This window comes from Trachurus trachurus (assembly GCF_905171665.1).
Source record: "Trachurus trachurus genome assembly, chromosome: 8".
NCBI classification, from domain to species: Eukaryota; Metazoa; Chordata; class Actinopteri; order Carangiformes; family Carangidae; genus Trachurus; species Trachurus trachurus.
This window is the reverse complement of record NC_139905.1, coordinates 6,315,459-6,331,554: the sequence shown is the minus strand read 5'-3', so window position 1 is coordinate 6,331,554 and position 16,096 is coordinate 6,315,459. Positions and strand designations below refer to the sequence as shown.

General features: G+C 45.2%; 1 protein-coding gene across 1 annotated transcript in view; it reads right to left on the bottom strand.

The window, feature by feature from the left end:
- The window catches only part of mrc2 (mannose receptor, C-type 2), a 29,076-nt gene extending 13,210 nt beyond the window's left edge, over window positions 1–15,866 (bottom strand). Inside the window, exons 1-11 of the mRNA XM_083977862.1 lie at window positions 15,644–15,866; window positions 10,214–10,618; window positions 7,731–7,904; window positions 7,417–7,581; window positions 5,741–5,854; window positions 5,328–5,471; window positions 5,038–5,229; window positions 4,045–4,199; window positions 3,776–3,880; window positions 651–766; window positions 413–558 (exon numbers count right to left, since the gene is read on the bottom strand). Of these exons, the coding sequence (XP_083833988.1) occupies window positions 413–558; window positions 651–766; window positions 3,776–3,880; window positions 4,045–4,199; window positions 5,038–5,229; window positions 5,328–5,471; window positions 5,741–5,854; window positions 7,417–7,581; window positions 7,731–7,904; window positions 10,214–10,618; window positions 15,644–15,770 (1,843 nt within the window). The 5' untranslated portion in view covers window positions 15,771–15,866. The remainder of the gene's footprint in view (window positions 1–412; window positions 559–650; window positions 767–3,775; window positions 3,881–4,044; window positions 4,200–5,037; window positions 5,230–5,327; window positions 5,472–5,740; window positions 5,855–7,416; window positions 7,582–7,730; window positions 7,905–10,213; window positions 10,619–15,643) is intronic.
- Window positions 15,867–16,096: the final 230 nt, after the last annotated feature.

Sequence of the window (16,096 nt, the reverse complement as noted above, 5' to 3'; positions counted from 1 at the left end):
CTGATGCCACAGATGCCAAATCAGGAAACACAGGATGAGGCTCTGGATCTGAATCCTGGCAAAAGAAGAAACACCTGGGAACAATCCAGCTTCTTCTCTGCAGATTAATTCCACCACTGGCTCTGGTTCAGAATGCAACTCATGATTTGGGCAATTGAAAATCTCCAGCTATAGATTACATGAAACTTTCATAATCCCCTCAGGGAATCATAACAACAAGGATAAAGAAGCGGATCAGCAGTGTGGAGAGAAGATAGTGCTACCAATGAATAGAGCAGAATGGAAATAATCGAGAGATTTTAAGGACGCATGAGCTAAAAATGGTGTTAAAACTGATCTCTCCCTAAAACTTAATTTTCCACTGGAGTGAATCATTAACAAACTCATTTCAGCATGATGTGTTGGGACCAACCTGGCTGGTCTCGGTTCCAGTTGGTGTAGGACACCTCATCCCCACTGAGCCAGCGGTAAGAGGGGCTGGTCTGGTTGGTGAGGCCAATCCAAAAGGAATCTCCGGAGCGACCGAACAAAAGGCTGTTGATGTAAGCCTGCTCAAACCTTTGAGGGTGTAAAGAAGGCGTTTAGGGATCGCCAGTGACCAAACAGACTGATATGTTAAAGTACAGTATGTGCGTGTTGCTGTGTATTACCTGTTGGTGATGGTAACGAGGGTGGCTCCTTGGTCGCCACAGGAAGTCCTGGCCTCATCAAAGGAAAGAAGATCTTCTCCCACCCAGTAACAAGCTGGACTGTGCCATTTCCAGCCCTGACAAGAAGGGAAGAGGAAGTTTGGAAACTTCTCCCATCACTGTGATTTTCAGATAATGTTTTGTATATGGATTGTGCTAAATTTCAAGCGAGTCAGACTCACAGCCCACTGAGTTCAGGGCATTTACACCGATCATGTTTCAGAAACACCACTTACCCAGGCCAGCAACAAACTGGAACAGTTCAAGGAAAACACAGCATCAAATAACACAGAGAAGAGAAATATTTGTTCCACTGCAAACACTTTACTCTTCTGCCCTGAAAACCTCCCACTAAATTTCACATCTGTGAAGTAGAAGCAACAGATACCACCAAGGAGATACCTCTGTGAAGAAGGTATCTCCGAAAACAATTTATTTTATCACTCATAACAAAAGTAAATCCGACTTTATCCCGGAGGCAGAATAAGACAGAACAAGTCTGCGCTTGCAGAAATAACTTTCCTTGGCCTCGCTCCCTCCTGCCAGCTCAAGTAGTGCAGCTGTGGACGTGTACAGACGTAGAGAGCGGCCAACTCACAGAGGGTCACGAGGGGGGAGATATTGCACAAGCAGTGACAGCTTTGTGTGCATAAGCTCAACCTCCGGCTTTTTGTGCAATCACGCCGACATCACAAAGCTCAGCCATCAAACCCACTGCAGATACTCGATCTGTTGAAACTCATTTCTCTATTCTCTGTCGTACAGTCAAAACATCAGCCGTCTAACGACTGACAGCTCATTCCCGTAACCTTGTGTGTGTGGTGATATTACGCTTGATATCACCGATACGACTGATGCTTGTCTAGCCTTTATAAATCATGCATGACTCAACCACATGCTCTCGATTTGCTTGTTCATTTGGTGGAGATCCAACAGACACCTGAAGGCCCTGAAGACAGAGGGCACTCTTCCTCTCTTTCTTCTAGAAAGTGCCAAAATTTGACATTTCCCATCCAACAACATCTGGACAGCTGGCCCATTATTCAGGAACTGTATCTTCAAACAGTTAAATATTCACAAAAATGAAGACAGGATCCCAGAGAGTTCACATTTTCAATTATTCCAGGCACCCCCCTCTCCCCCGTGGCTGAGGGGCCTCAGCAGCTGCTTCCACCCGAGGCTGCGTCTGACATTAGCAATCAGTGCGTTCTCATCTCGCTGTTTAATCACACATGAAGCCACTGATGATCACCGTCTTTGGAAACAGAAAGGAGAGAGAAGGAGCGGTGCGAGTTAGAGTTAGCAACCGGGTAAAATGGCAGCGTTACAGTAATGAGCGATCCGCGGAGTTGTTTGAGAGATGAGCTCAGCTCTGGATGTGGTAAATGGTTCAGGGGGATCGTGTGGTGCAGCGTTCGCCGCAGCTTTCTGTTGCTGTTGTTTCACATGTTGCGTGAGAATGAGATCATCTGTTGGAAAACAAAGCGGCGCTGCCACACGGGGCCCTGCAGCGGGTGCCACGCCAAATGACCCCTGTCACATTACCACCCATAATGCCTCCCTCCCATAGAGAGGGGGTAAAGATTCATTACGCCAAACAAATGGTCCGTCCACACTGAGACGTAACAGCTGAGGAGCAGCACGACGCTCGGCAGCAGATCATCTGCACCGTAAATCAACTCACGCAAAAACACGACACTGCTGAAGGGCACAGAGACAGAAGGACACACTCTATGGTTTCTCTGATAAGCTCCAGTATCACACTCAGGGGTGGACAGTGATAAAGTACTTTTATTTGAGTATTATCTTTTTAGAAGCTTCTGACTTTTACTCTGTTTAAAGAAAAATAATGTACTTTTGACTCCATTATGTTTCTATGAAGGATTCTTCTCAATTTTCATCTATTTTTTGGTGAACACAGGAGAAAAAAACATTCAGAGCCTTCTCCTTTCCTGTCAGTCTTGTCTGAACCTGTCAGTGTCCCAACGATGCTTCGTTAGAAGAGATAAAGATGAGACAGATGATGCCTCACCAGAGACCAAGATCTGATCTGAGGTCTGTGTTTGAAGCTTCAGAAACAAACAACGGTTCATTTAGATTTGATGTTGGCCGTGTTTAACACGACCAAACATTATCACTGACTAAAACATTCATGATGTTGAGATATGAATCATTTATTTAATCACAGACACACAGCTTGTAGTAGTTAATGTTTTCATGCTGTGATTGGTCAAATGACTTCTGTCCATTCCCATCCTCTACAAGCTTTTTATTCCATTAGAGCCATTAAGTTCTGTAAATGCAGAACAATACAGCAATGTGTTGATACTTCTGATACTTAAATATCTTTAAAATCAAGACCTCAGTGCTTTAACTTTGACAAACTTTCACTTGTACTGGTCTCATGTTTGACCGGGAGGACTTGAGGTGGAGCTGTGAACCGTGTCCACCTCTGGTCACACATCACTCAGGCACTAATCTCAGCACTTGAACAGCGAGTATTATGGGCTGTTGCTCAGGTAGGGACGAGTCAGGTATGTTGAGTCTCATATGGAGAGAATTATGAAGCGTGAAATCACTGAGCTGTTGATGGATCTTCCAGATGTGGCTCAATTCACCACGTAGGTACAAAGAGTGGGAATATCAATGTTGTATGGACTATTTACACTTGTTGAATGAAGAGACAAACATTGGCTCCCTTTGAAAAATATGATGTCTTTTGCGTTTAACTGGAAAAATCTGTTAAACCAAAGAAGTATGTGTCAGTGTGTGCGTTGGTTGGCGTAGCCTGTTCAGCCTCCAAGTCTTCAGGGAGTGATTTATATTACAGTTACAGACTGGGGGCGGACTGGTAGACCGGTGGAGGGTTGAGCGATGAAGGGGAGCTCTGGGAAAAAGGGGGCAGAGATGAAGGAATGGCTGAAATATTTAGAATAATAATTATGCTCGGTGTAACACTGCAGACTGTCAGCAGCTGGAATAAGAGCTCTGAAATGCTGCAGGAGATCTGAATAGACTCTTTATAGCGCAAAAAGGTCATGGGGAAAAATGAAGTGCCGAATGCAAAGAGAGAAAAAGAGTAGTACTTGTTTGCAGTCTTGGTGCTGCGGCTTCCCGTCACTCTTTGTTCCTGGTTTCTTGCAGATGGAGGGCAGGGTCATGTTGCAGGGGCTGTCATCCCAGCGGCCCTCCTGCACATGAAAAGCAGAGGCACAAACAGACAGAGAGAGGACAGCTGTTAGATATATACAAACGTAGAAGACTGGCCCGACAGTCAGAGTCCTTCACTGTGAGGCGAAGGAATCCCCGGGGCCTCAGGGGTCAGTGCAAAGGCTGCGTGAAGGGGTCAACTCACAGCTCCCCAGATGGAGACGCAGTCTTCTTGGGTGTTGCGGAAGTTGTTGGGTTCAAACGGGTGCCAGTAGGTGAAGATGACGGGCGTGTGGTCGGTCCACTGGAAGTCCATCTGCATGTCGGTGTCGTGGAGGCCGATCCACAGCTGATCGATGTCTGAGAGCAGACACAGATACATTCGGGTTAGTGGGACGACGGTGGAGGAAAAGAGAAGTGGGATCCAACTATGACCTTAATGTGAAATTCTCACATTTTCCATGAGGTTGGATAATTAAGCCGGAGCTGGATCCATGACCTAAAAATCTGATTCCTCACTTCACTTCACGAGCTGTTTTTCAGCTCAGGAAAGAAAGAGAGGAAAAAGATCTGGTTCTCACTACTGTTAAGGTTTGATGTGAGGATATGACTAAATAGTGTGATGTAGGAAAACAGCTGGAAGCCATCACTTAGTGAATGTTTAGCTATATTTTTGAAAAACATCCAAATCTCCCAGTTTGTATTTTAATTATTTTTCTTAAAGGTTTCACATCTGACACATGGACGTGTTTGTTCAACTGAGATTCAAACAGAAACAGAAAACTAGAAAAATAGATAAAGAGTGCTGTGATAGGTTTGAGTGTATGAACTCTTTACGAACCTGCTGCACTTCAAAAACAGTTACACGCACTCTTGTTCTTTCTTTTTGTTCTTGGTTGAGCGTGATGTTTTTTTTTATTCTTCTACATTTTTACATAAAAACATTAAAGACTCTGTCAAGGGTAAATCTGTGAAAATGCACATTTTATTCCTTTGATTTGACGACGAGTGGGAACCCCGCAGCACAGGCAAAGAGAGCAGGTTAACACAGGGCCGAGTTTGACGTGTCAGAAAGAGATTAAATAAAGACAAAGTGAAGGGTGAATGTGATTTGTGAGGGTTCTGTTTCATTTTTGGCAACAGAGCAACTCGGAAGAAGAGTTACAGGAGCATAAAGAAAGAGGAATTAACAAATCACCTTTCTTCAAGTTGCGCAGGATGAACTCCAGCTCAGGCAGAGTGTGGATGCTGATCAGGTTGGCTTCCATCTTCTGGCAGGTTTTCTGCGCTGTATCCCAGTCTGTCTTCTCTGAGGTGAGCTTGTAGCATCCGGCCTGGAAGGCCTGCCAGCCCACATCACACTCATACTTCTCATCATCTGCCCACGAATCTGCAGGAGCAGAGAGATAAAAACCTGTTGAATCCTGCAGCGTGGCCCTTTGACACCGCTCTGCTTCACCTGAACAGACTCGATGCGTCCACACTGACCTGTAGTGAAGGGGTCCAGGGTGGCGTTGGGCCTTTTCTTACAGACGTACGGCAGCGCAACAGAACAATCACGGTTCTGCCAACGACCTGATGACTCAGTGCGGATCACAGCACAGTTCTCCTCCTCAGCGTGGTTTGGCTGGTCTGAGGACGACAGGGAGAAATGTAAACCTCTACAGAATGTCACTGTTGTCAAGAGACGCACTCGTTCAAGGCACTTAACCCCCAAATACTGCAGTGACCAACAGAGTGTGGCTGCGCTGGAAGGCCGCCAAGTGAGTGCTTGAACTCAGAGCACAGTGCTGCTAAAAATGAAAAGAGCATGCTCATTCAGGCGTCTCTGGGATATAAAAAAGATCATGCTTCAAGCTTAGAAAAGGGCAGAAAGGGTTGACTTGGTTTTACACACTAACCTTGCTCCCAGTTGAGATATTTAAGAGGTGAGGAGTCGGCCCACTGCCAGCCGCCGTTGATGTCCAGGTCGTTGAGGCCGATCCACAAAGAGGCACTGTAGCCAGTCAGCAAACCTACAACAGCACAAAGCACAACAACTTGCTCAGCTGCTGTAAAATATGACACGAGCAAACTCAGTCTGCTTTCTCTTTGCACTTCTGTGACGGTAGAAAAGGAAACACTCGATATTCCGCCTCCACTCAGGCCTCACGACCTCTCCAGTCAGCCATGATTTTAACTGTCAACACAGCGCTGGGTAAATGACAGAACAGTTGTGTATGAATTGCCTCAGCGTGGCTTGATATCAGCAGCAGGGTCACAACACCCTCGAAAAATCAATTACTCCTGTTGGGAGAGTGAAGGAGCAAATCAAACAGTCTGTGTTTGCCGGTGAGGCATCACGCTGCACGGCACATTTCACCGCTATTGATTCTTGTTGTTAAATCTGAGACAAAGGCTCAAATTGAATCTACGAGACAAAAGTGGAAATCAAGCAGCAACCTGAAAAAAAAAGTCGATCACTGAAGTGACAGAAGCTGCAGTTCCTCTCCTGGCCACTAGAGTGAGTCTCTAACAGTAAGTCATGTCTCCATAGACTGCCATGTTAAAAGGTCCAACTTTACAGCTAAAATAAACATGTTTACAGCCTGGTAGAGAAACTGTTTTGGTCTCCACAGCTTATTTCCCCCTGCGTGACGACTCTGCAGGGGATGAATTATTAATAATAATGCACTCATTTTGATTTTATTAAGGTTTAAAGTTCTGAAGATATTGAGGGTGTTGCTACAAATTTAAATGTGCCAAAGCAAAGATATCTTATGTAAAGGTTAACACATTACAAGAAGAGCCAATGGTTGACACTTCCTGTCTCTTAAGTTGGAGTGATCACGATTGTTTAGAACAAAACTACAATATACAACACTAGAGTCAGTGGTAGTGGGAGTGCATTATTTAGCTGCTCATTTTTAACCGTTTGCTTAACATCCCAGAAAAAGCTCAAATCAGTCTCATAAGATGTCAATACAGTATTATAATTAATAATAATAGGAGAAACTCTGGTTTTACTGCAGTTTCAACCAGTAAATTGAATGGACTCTGACCAAACCTTGACCCTATGGGGTTGGGGAGTTTAAGAAACCCACCCAGGGAATAAATATTTCCTTCCTCAACTGTACTGCATCTCGCCGAAGTTTCAGCTCCACAGGCCCCTTCTCTTTTCCCATTTTTGGATTATCTAGGGGTTAGGAGGTGGAGTCAGGTGCTGCCAAGATGGTGACGGCTCAGCAGCTCACTCTGAGCTTTAAAAATGCTCTACAGAAAGCTGTGGGTGGCGTCACTGAGGCTACATTCATTTTTATTTACAATTTACATATGGCCAAAATATTTCCTGTAAATCAATAGTTAAACTATTTACTGAGCATTGATTGATTTGTATTTCCTTTTTAATTTCTCAGGGTATTATTTGGTGGTGTGTCTATTTGCAGTGATAATGTCGAGGACCAGTAAACTGGAAATAACCACTAGAGCAAATGATTTCTTGAAGAAGGTTCTGACCGAAACACAACATGTTTATCACAGTCTACTTCAGACGAGTAGCTCCAGAACCTGTCGACACATCGGAGTTAGCTGACTTTACCGTTGATGTAGGTCTGCTCGTGCAGCTTGGTGATGCTCAGCAGGTCTGCCCCCTGCTGCTGGCAACTGATCCGAGCCTCGCTCCATGACAGCGTAGCCTGGAAGTTGAACTGGTAACAGCTGTCTGTCAGCGGGTCAGTATCCCAGAAAGTCTCACAGCCGCTGCCTGCCAGCGAGGAGTGAAAAAAAAAGAAAAGAAGAGAAAGACAAGGAGCCAGTTAGATCAGAGGAGGAAACTGTGGGGGAGCTCATCGAGTTCCTGACAAAGTTTCCAGTGAAACAACTTAATGCTGAACTTGCAGAGCGATGACTCACTCTTGACTGGGCAGAACCCCCATCGTTCGTCCTTGCCGTAGTCGTAGGTGGTGGCGCACCAGAGGTGACCGTCCTCACGGCCGATGCTGGTGCAGCTGTGGAACCACTGGCCGTCGTACAGGAAGGGCAGGTAGCAGGGGCGGCCGTGAGAGTTGCCCTGGATGGTATAGATCTCTGCCAGAGAGTAGAGAGAGGATGAGGGGGTGGGGGTGGGGGGGAGGTAAATCCCTGCATGCAGCAGCAGAGATGCTCCTCGCGTGTGTTGTCTAAAGTCGTGGCTGCACACTGTGCTGAACTCAAATACCTTATCTGTTTTCTCAGAGACTTGGATAATCAAACAGAGGGTGGAAATAGAGGATGAAGTTCCAGTCAAAACAGCAAAGTCAACCCGTGGTCAGCAGAGGGAAGAGTAAACAAATAAAAACAGGCCTATTGGAAGGAACACCATGGGTCTTTTGTTATGAACTTTATGTGAAAACAGAAAGAGCAGCTACAGACTTAGAAAAAAAGAGAAGATCAGGATTTTTCAAAGATCTCACACAGGTTTTTAACTAATTATCTGTATCAGATTTCTGCAGTTTGACAAAATACCCTGAGGTTATCGCTCTACAGGAGCCTCGACTTTCCACCAGTGTAGTGTGGTGTGAGGAAAAGGGCAACAGAGAGAGAGGGAGAGGGAGAGGCTGGATCTGTGGTGTTACCAAAACACATTGGGCCAATGGAAAGTAGGGCAGACATGTTAAACGAGGGAGGAAAAGATTTCTGAAGCTCCCTCCCTGACTTCCCTCTTCTCCGCTCCACCGCTGTCTGGAGCTGCTTCTCTGGCTGACTAATGTCAGAGGTATTCTTCTCTCTCAGCCGCGAGTCGACTTCACAAAGAAACTTTGTGAAGATCGACACTTGAAAGTTAAAACATGTCAATGCACTCAATTCCCTTGCCACTAGAAAAGGGAAAAGACTTAGGAGGAGGAAGAAAGTGAAGAAGAGATTTTCTGGTCTTACGTTCACGTCAGATCTGGTTTTAATTGCAATCGAGCAGAGCCTGTTAACTACAGACAGAGCAGCACAGTGCAGTCTGTCAACCGGCAGCCATCAGAACATCTGATACCGGAAATGAGGCTTAGCTGCAAACCACCATGGTCGGGTTTAATCTGGACTGAAAACTATATATAAATACAAATATACTTGAGGGCCAAGACGATTCTGTGTGTTTACTGCAGTTTACAAACACCGGCTATGTTTTCCTTGGCTCTCCGGCTGGCACACGGCCACTTGTCCTAAAAGATTCCCTCATTTGATCAGATACAGCTGTGGCATTCACAACAGTGGCTCTGTCTGCAACATACAGTGAAGCAGCAAGTGGGTCAGCACATCTGGAGATGAATCAGACCAACGTCTCTGATGATCTCATCAGAGTTTGACTTTATCATTCTATTCATTGCTTATTTCTAAATGGTTGTGTTATTTATGTCTCTAGATAGATCAATGAAACACTTTCCTGTTTACAGACTTGATCGGCCAGGAAAGTGACGTTGAGGCTGGATCTTGGATTCATTTGTTTAATTCTGTTGCATCAATACTTTAGACTCCAGTTGAACTGTGATCTCTGCTTAGCTTTAAACCACAAGTTGAGGTTTAACTGCTGCATTTTTTTAGATGGATCGACCAAAATCTAGCTCCTCAGAGAAAACTGGAAGACAGACTCAACCCACTGGAGTTGTGATGAAGAAGATTCTAGGTCACAAAATAAATGCAGTGACAGACACACAGCAGTACCACCTATGCTCCAACTCCTGTTGCCCAAGATTGTCTTTACTAAACTTAGTTGAAAGGATGCAACAAAACTTGGCTTCATTTTGAACCTGGATTAACTTGTTTTAAAGGTCCCATATTATACTCTTTTTACTCAATTTCACTCAGCTGTCAGACGTCCAACTAAACTGTATTCGAAATGTATTGCCCCAAACTGATCCGTGGTCCTGAATGTCAGCTGTCTAAAAGTCGCTGAAATGAGCTCTACTGAGAACAAGCTGTTTCTGTGCCTGCACCTTTAAGTAACATGGTTACTGTACACGGCAAAGATTATTACCACTTTATGACTTAAAATTGGTCGGTATTTCATCAATTTAGCTCAGGAGTTTCTTGCTGTGCACAGCAGCCATAGAAATAGACGTGGTAGGCGTTTTATCGCACTGAGGGGCCGGCCTCGCTCCCGTTGTGACATCATCACAGGAGCTGAGTCTGAACAGCCTGTTTTAGCACCGTTTTACCAGTCGGTGGGCTGCAGAGTTGATGCAGGACCCGTTTGCTTTCTTCATTCTAGGAGTTGGTAGGCTCAGGGAGGATCAGTTTATGTATGTAGAGACCAGAAAAAACCTGTTTTTCATAATATGGGACCTTTAAACTCTGACCTCTACCTCAATGAGAATGACTATCTGAAAAGGCCTTCTCGTGCAGGCTGCAGCTGCTGTGACTGCACTCACCACGATATGTCTTGGCACACAGGTCCTGCACGCCGCCGTGCACGCTCCATTTGAGCTTGGAAGGGGGAGGGGTCGCGGAGGAGTTCCAGACCGAGGGCGAGGGAAGGTAGTTGTTGAGGTTTTCCAGCACCTGGCCGCAGCTCCAGGTCCAACGCACTCTGGGCGGCTCGTGGTCGCAGGTGTACACCGCCAGAGGAGACCTGTCCGACCTGGAGGAGACGTTGCCCGTGGTGACGCCCAGGCAGAGCGAGGAGCCCAAGTTGAAGAGGCGCCCGCGGGTCACCCACTTCCAGCGCTGGTTGGCTTCCCCACAGGAGGGCGACAGGATGAGGGAGTGGTCCCGCACCCCCAGGCACCCCCGGGTGCCCTCGTGGAAGAAAGCAAAGTCGTCAGAGTCCAGCGGCGCTGTGCGGAGAGAGAAAGAGAGAGGAAAACAATGGCATCAGTCGATCATGTTGGCAGCTGCTGAGGCAAGAGATGAGGTCAGGGACTGGATCAATACCTCCAATAATAGCTGCGGTGCCGGGTTATAACAACGACTGTGTGACACACGTCAGTGCTATTAATCCTCTAATCATCCAACAATAATCCTGAAACCCTGCATACACATTATATGACAGGGGTCTCAGCAGGAACTAATTGAAATGACATGCAATAAAGTGAGAAAAGTGCTTGCACATGTTTTTAACGCAAGGTTCGCAATTACAGCTGAAAGTATTTCACCAGGTCTGAAGTATTCACCCGGTTTAACCTCGTTCAGTCGGAGCTGTGGGGTTTCTGCTGGTGGATCTACTTATCATGGCAATCTGACTCACACGTGTAAGTGAACATGTTAACACTGAATTTGATTCATTTACACGAAGCTGTAACGATCCTCAGGGGTGAGGTGTTTTCAGTCTGACTCCTCACTACTGTACACTGATGTCTTTACAGGCTTCACGTGGTCTTGATCCTCGGAGGAGCCGTATCTGCTTGAAAGGTGCTACAGTATTCTCATAAACATCCACACTCTCCAAAACAAACAGAGTAAAAGAGCCACTAAATGTGTTGAAGCTGACACCTCCAGAGCGCCGGCCGGCTGGACGCCAGACGCAGTGACTCCGAGTTTCGGGAACAAAACCTGACACCATTTCTCCTTTAAAAAAATATGTGTTTTTTTAGCTTTAACTCTTGTTTTTCTTTTCTTTCTCGGAAGAAAGATTTAAGAAACAATTCCAGGACTGTGAATGTGCTGGTGTGTGTGCGAAGGTGGGAGAGAAACAAGAAAAGACAAAGAAATGCATGTCAGGAGTGTGGGAGTGACTCTAAATTAAAACTGTGTTAGAAAAACACATCCCCCAAAAATAAACTGAAATCTGCTCCGTCAGAGCTGAGATTCGGATTCAGAGGAGGGACGGCAGAGCCTCGGCATTCCTCCTCGGCGGGCTCCTGTGAGGGGCCAGGAAGTGGGGAAGAAGGTGGGAAAGATCACTGGGCTTTTGGGTTGAAAAGGACGACTCTCCCATGTGGGTATATAGCTACTTCCCCGGCCTCTCGGGCTCCTAAACTCTCCTGGTGTTGCTGCAGCTTTTATGGACACAGAGAGACAATGGCGTCTCATGAGGACCCTCATAAAGATCCCTGTAATCTGGGAGACGACGGACGGACACGCCCCCTTTTTTTTTTTCTGGCTGTGGTCGAGTTTCTCAGAAGCAGCGTTAACTCGGTGGCAAACAGAGCCGCTCAGCTGTGAGTTTGAAAGTGCTCTGTGTGTAATCAGATATAATCACCAGCCTGCTCTTTTTATAAAACCATCCATCTCTGAGTGACTAACACCCAGCTGCTGCGCCTCCACTGGGCTCACCATCAAACACTCGGATCAGGGAAAACAAGCCTTTTAAACTATACATAGACATATACATATGTCTCTATGTCATATGTATCAGATATATCCATCCTCTGTATACGTTTTAAAACATATGAAACATCCATAGTGAAATGTATATATGCACATGAATGAACAATGGATTTACGTATATTGGCTATGACATGTTGTGACCATTTCGTTTATGATATCAGCATATATTGACTGAAATTGACTTTTGGATGGCTATATAGTTACATAATATGCATGTCCATGTAAACACATTGTATGGGCTTAACATGGATGTAAATATGTCAATAGGTGAAGTAATTCCACATTCTGAAAGTTCCCCATGTACATATATGAGATATATCAATTCAATATATGAATCTATATTGAATTTGCATGAAAGCAAAGCTTAAAAAAACAAAAACAAACACTGTGTCTTATTAAGAATGATGTTCGGATGAGGCCGTTTGTCTGGATCATTAATCCAAAACAGGACGAGATATTAACGAAAACAAGCAACAATCTGAAAATCGTTTAAAAGTCAAAAACATCAGTGATCTGCACCAGATCAATACTCCATTACTGATAATCCCCAATTAGTGAAAACAGTGAAGACTGTCACAATCTCCCATAACCTAGTTGAACCACCGACAAAACCTGATGCATCATGCAGAACTCAGAGGGAAATTAGGCCAATTGATTACCTCAGGATCTCTCTGTCACAACGGCCAATAATAATAATTAAAAAAAAAACACAGGTTGGCTCATGATTTGGTTTCACTTCTCGTTCATTTCCAGAGAAAAGGGATGCTGGTACACCCTTGCGTCAATAAATCTCCCACAATGGAAACTAAACTTCTAGAAACACACCACAGGACTCGGCCTGTGGGAAGATTTTCACACCAGAACAAACCCCAGTATAGGAAGAAAAAAAAGAAAAAAGAGTGTACGTGTGTGTGTGTGTGTGAGCTCAGTATGAATATGGTGACAATATGAGAACTTCCAGGCAAAAAGCTACAGAAGCAGCAGCGAGACGACCTGAGGCCGAGGCTGCAGACAGAGAAGAAGGCCATTTTTTTTTTTTTTTTAAAAAGCAGTTTTAATTCCAGTCTGGAGGGGGACGCGACGGGATGTTTGATGTGAGAAGAACTGCGGGGCAATCAGAGAGAGTGCAGAATTCCAGATTAACTTTAAGCCATTGAGCCCTGTGAAAAGCTAAGCCACAACAGCTCTCCTGCTGTGATCTCATCCTCCTCTTCGCCCTGTCACCCCCCCTTCCCTTTCTCCAAATGCTGGAGACTGTTTCCTGCTGGAGAAGAACAAGAAGAAGAAGAAGAAGAGGAAGAAAGAAAGAGAGAGAGAGAGGCTGAAAAACCCTCGGCCAAGAACAACCCGGCGCCACAACGCTCGCCAACACAGGCCGATATTCCCAGAATCCTCCACCTCCACAATACGGTCATCTGCTGGAGCCGGTTGGAGGACAATGCTCAGGAATGTGACCGACTAATCAATAACAAGTTTTTGCCTGAGTGTGTTGGTGGATGTGTGTGATGATAGTGATGATGATGATGACAGATGAGTGCGACTCGCTGCTTCTGCCAGGTAATTAAAACTAAATGGATTGTTATTTGTTTGACTCCACATTAACATCTAAAGATCCAAAATGGAGAGAGTGTTTTTTTTTCTGTTTTTTTCCTCTCCCACAACACAACAACAAAAGTCTGAGGATAAGAAGTGTAAAAAAAAACAAAAAAAAAAACAGTTGGACGGGTCAGTGTGATAAAATGGCAATGGACAAACAGGCAGGAAATTCCAGCCTGCTGTGTTTGTTTCTTTGGTGTTTTATGGTGGTCCGGCCTGTGAGGCAACGCAGGCTGAGGATAAGTTTTACCTCATTCAAGAAGCACGGGAGAGGAAAGAGAGGAGGAGGGAGAAGAGGAGGAGGAGGAGGAGGAGGAGGAGGAGGAGGAGGAGGACAGGGCTTATTTGCATTTTGCAGCCACACTCAGAAACGGAACTGGAACATTTTGGGAAAGTGCATCTCAAATTTAGAAACCAGAGGGCGCATGAAAAGAAAAAAGAAAAAAGTGCAAGTCAGGAAACTTTTCCACCCTCACTGAGCAGCACTGATCACAGAGCAGGTATAGTATATCCACGGATCATCCAGCTGCTGTGTGCTCAGCCTGAGCAACTAAAACTGTCCACTCCACATGCAGCTGGAGTTGTTTGAAGTTTTAACCCTCGCACTCAAACTCTCTGTCACTGTCTTATCTCTGCTCCTCTGTTTCCTGCTTCAGACGAGACAAACATCAACTCGATTAAATATCTCGCAGTGCGACGGAGAGTTCAGGACAACAACACAGATCAAACCCACACTTTTCGCTCTTAAACTCCGACTAGAGGAAGAAAATGAAAAATGAAAAACAATCTGTATAAATCCAGAGAGACAACATTTCATAAAAACAAATCAACACAACCTGGGAAAAGTGACTGCATGGCAGACGGGTGCAAGTCATTTTATTCTCTTTTTTAGAAATAAAGAAACTCCTCGGGATGATTCAGAGTGTGTGTGAAGCTGTGAGAGTGTAAACACACAGTTCATAAACAAACACAGAGGTGAATGGGCGTAAGGAAAATGAACAACAGATGAGAAAACAGGTGGTTTATTGTTTTCCATATGATGCTGCTGACAATAAAACTATGATACTGACCTATGATGCACTGTTTTCTATTAGGACTAAAGAATTAATCCAAAATATTATCTGGACAAGTTTAAAAACCATCAAAAATCACATCAGTGTTTCACTATTTGTAGTGAAATCACAACAATCAGAACAGGGTTTGTTTTACATGTTGTGCAGCTCTATGAAAACAAACTACACAACCAGCCAGGAGAGTGCAGTCAGTGACCTCCGACCTCTCCAACTAAAAAACATGATGGTGGCGATAATAAACCAGAGGGTTAATTGAGCTGATGGCTGCTGTGGGACAGAACCTGTGAGTGTGACGTGTTTCATGTTGTGTCTGCTCGGGCTCTTTGCACTGGACGTGTTAATTGCTGCCTGTAACAGGATGTAAAGGTCACATCTGCCCTCAGGTCGCCCAGTGACGCGTCACAACAAGTAGCTCTGCTCAACAGAGACACAAAAAAACACAAAAAAAAAACTCATCCACTGCACGAAAACGGTGCAAAAAGTGCGTAACTTTGGATCAACTTTACGCATAGCCTAAATGCAAATAAGACAAACTGAAGCCTGCAGCCCCCCTTCTTCTTCTCCCCCCTCTCTCTCCCTCCTCCCCCAGTTTCTCTCCACATCTGTTTCCACTCACTGCTCGGACTTTTGGTTCGTGGCATACCAAAGCACCGAGTCGTCCACCACGATCAGGCTTCGCAGTTTTGCACAAACACCTCACAACAACCGATCACTTTTCTGACGACGACTCGGTGCCAAAGACAAAAAAAACACAAAACCAACCCTGCACCGACACTTCACCGTCTGCACCTCGTTTTTTTTCTCTCCCCCCCCTCCTCGACTTTTAACGTGAATGAAATGAAGCGAGTGGAGGTTGTTGCTCACCAGACGCGCTCCTCTTCAGTTCCAGACTAAAGATGAATAAATATAAAGTGCATTTGTAAAGTACAAGTGGCCGATTTGTCCATGTTCCCCTGGATTCCTTGTGTCGGTGACGCTCGTTGCCTTGCATGCTCACAACTAGACTACAACATACGCACACATGCACACACACACACACGCACGCACGCTCACACACGCTGCAAAATTTCCAAAAAAAAAAAAAAAAAAAAAAGAGCAAAAAAAGGAGTAAAAAGAAAAGTGGAGCCGGAGAAGCGCAGAGTGTCTGAGTGAGTGTGAGGCCGGAGATGATGCAGAGTTGGTGGAGAGTTTGGCCGCTAGAGCTCCGACTGCCTCCGTCAGATGAGACTGAAATGAATGGAGCAGCGTCAACAGTGTGTGTGTGTGCGTGTGCGTGTGTGCATGTGTGACTATGTGTGTCAGTGTTTGTGTGGTTCC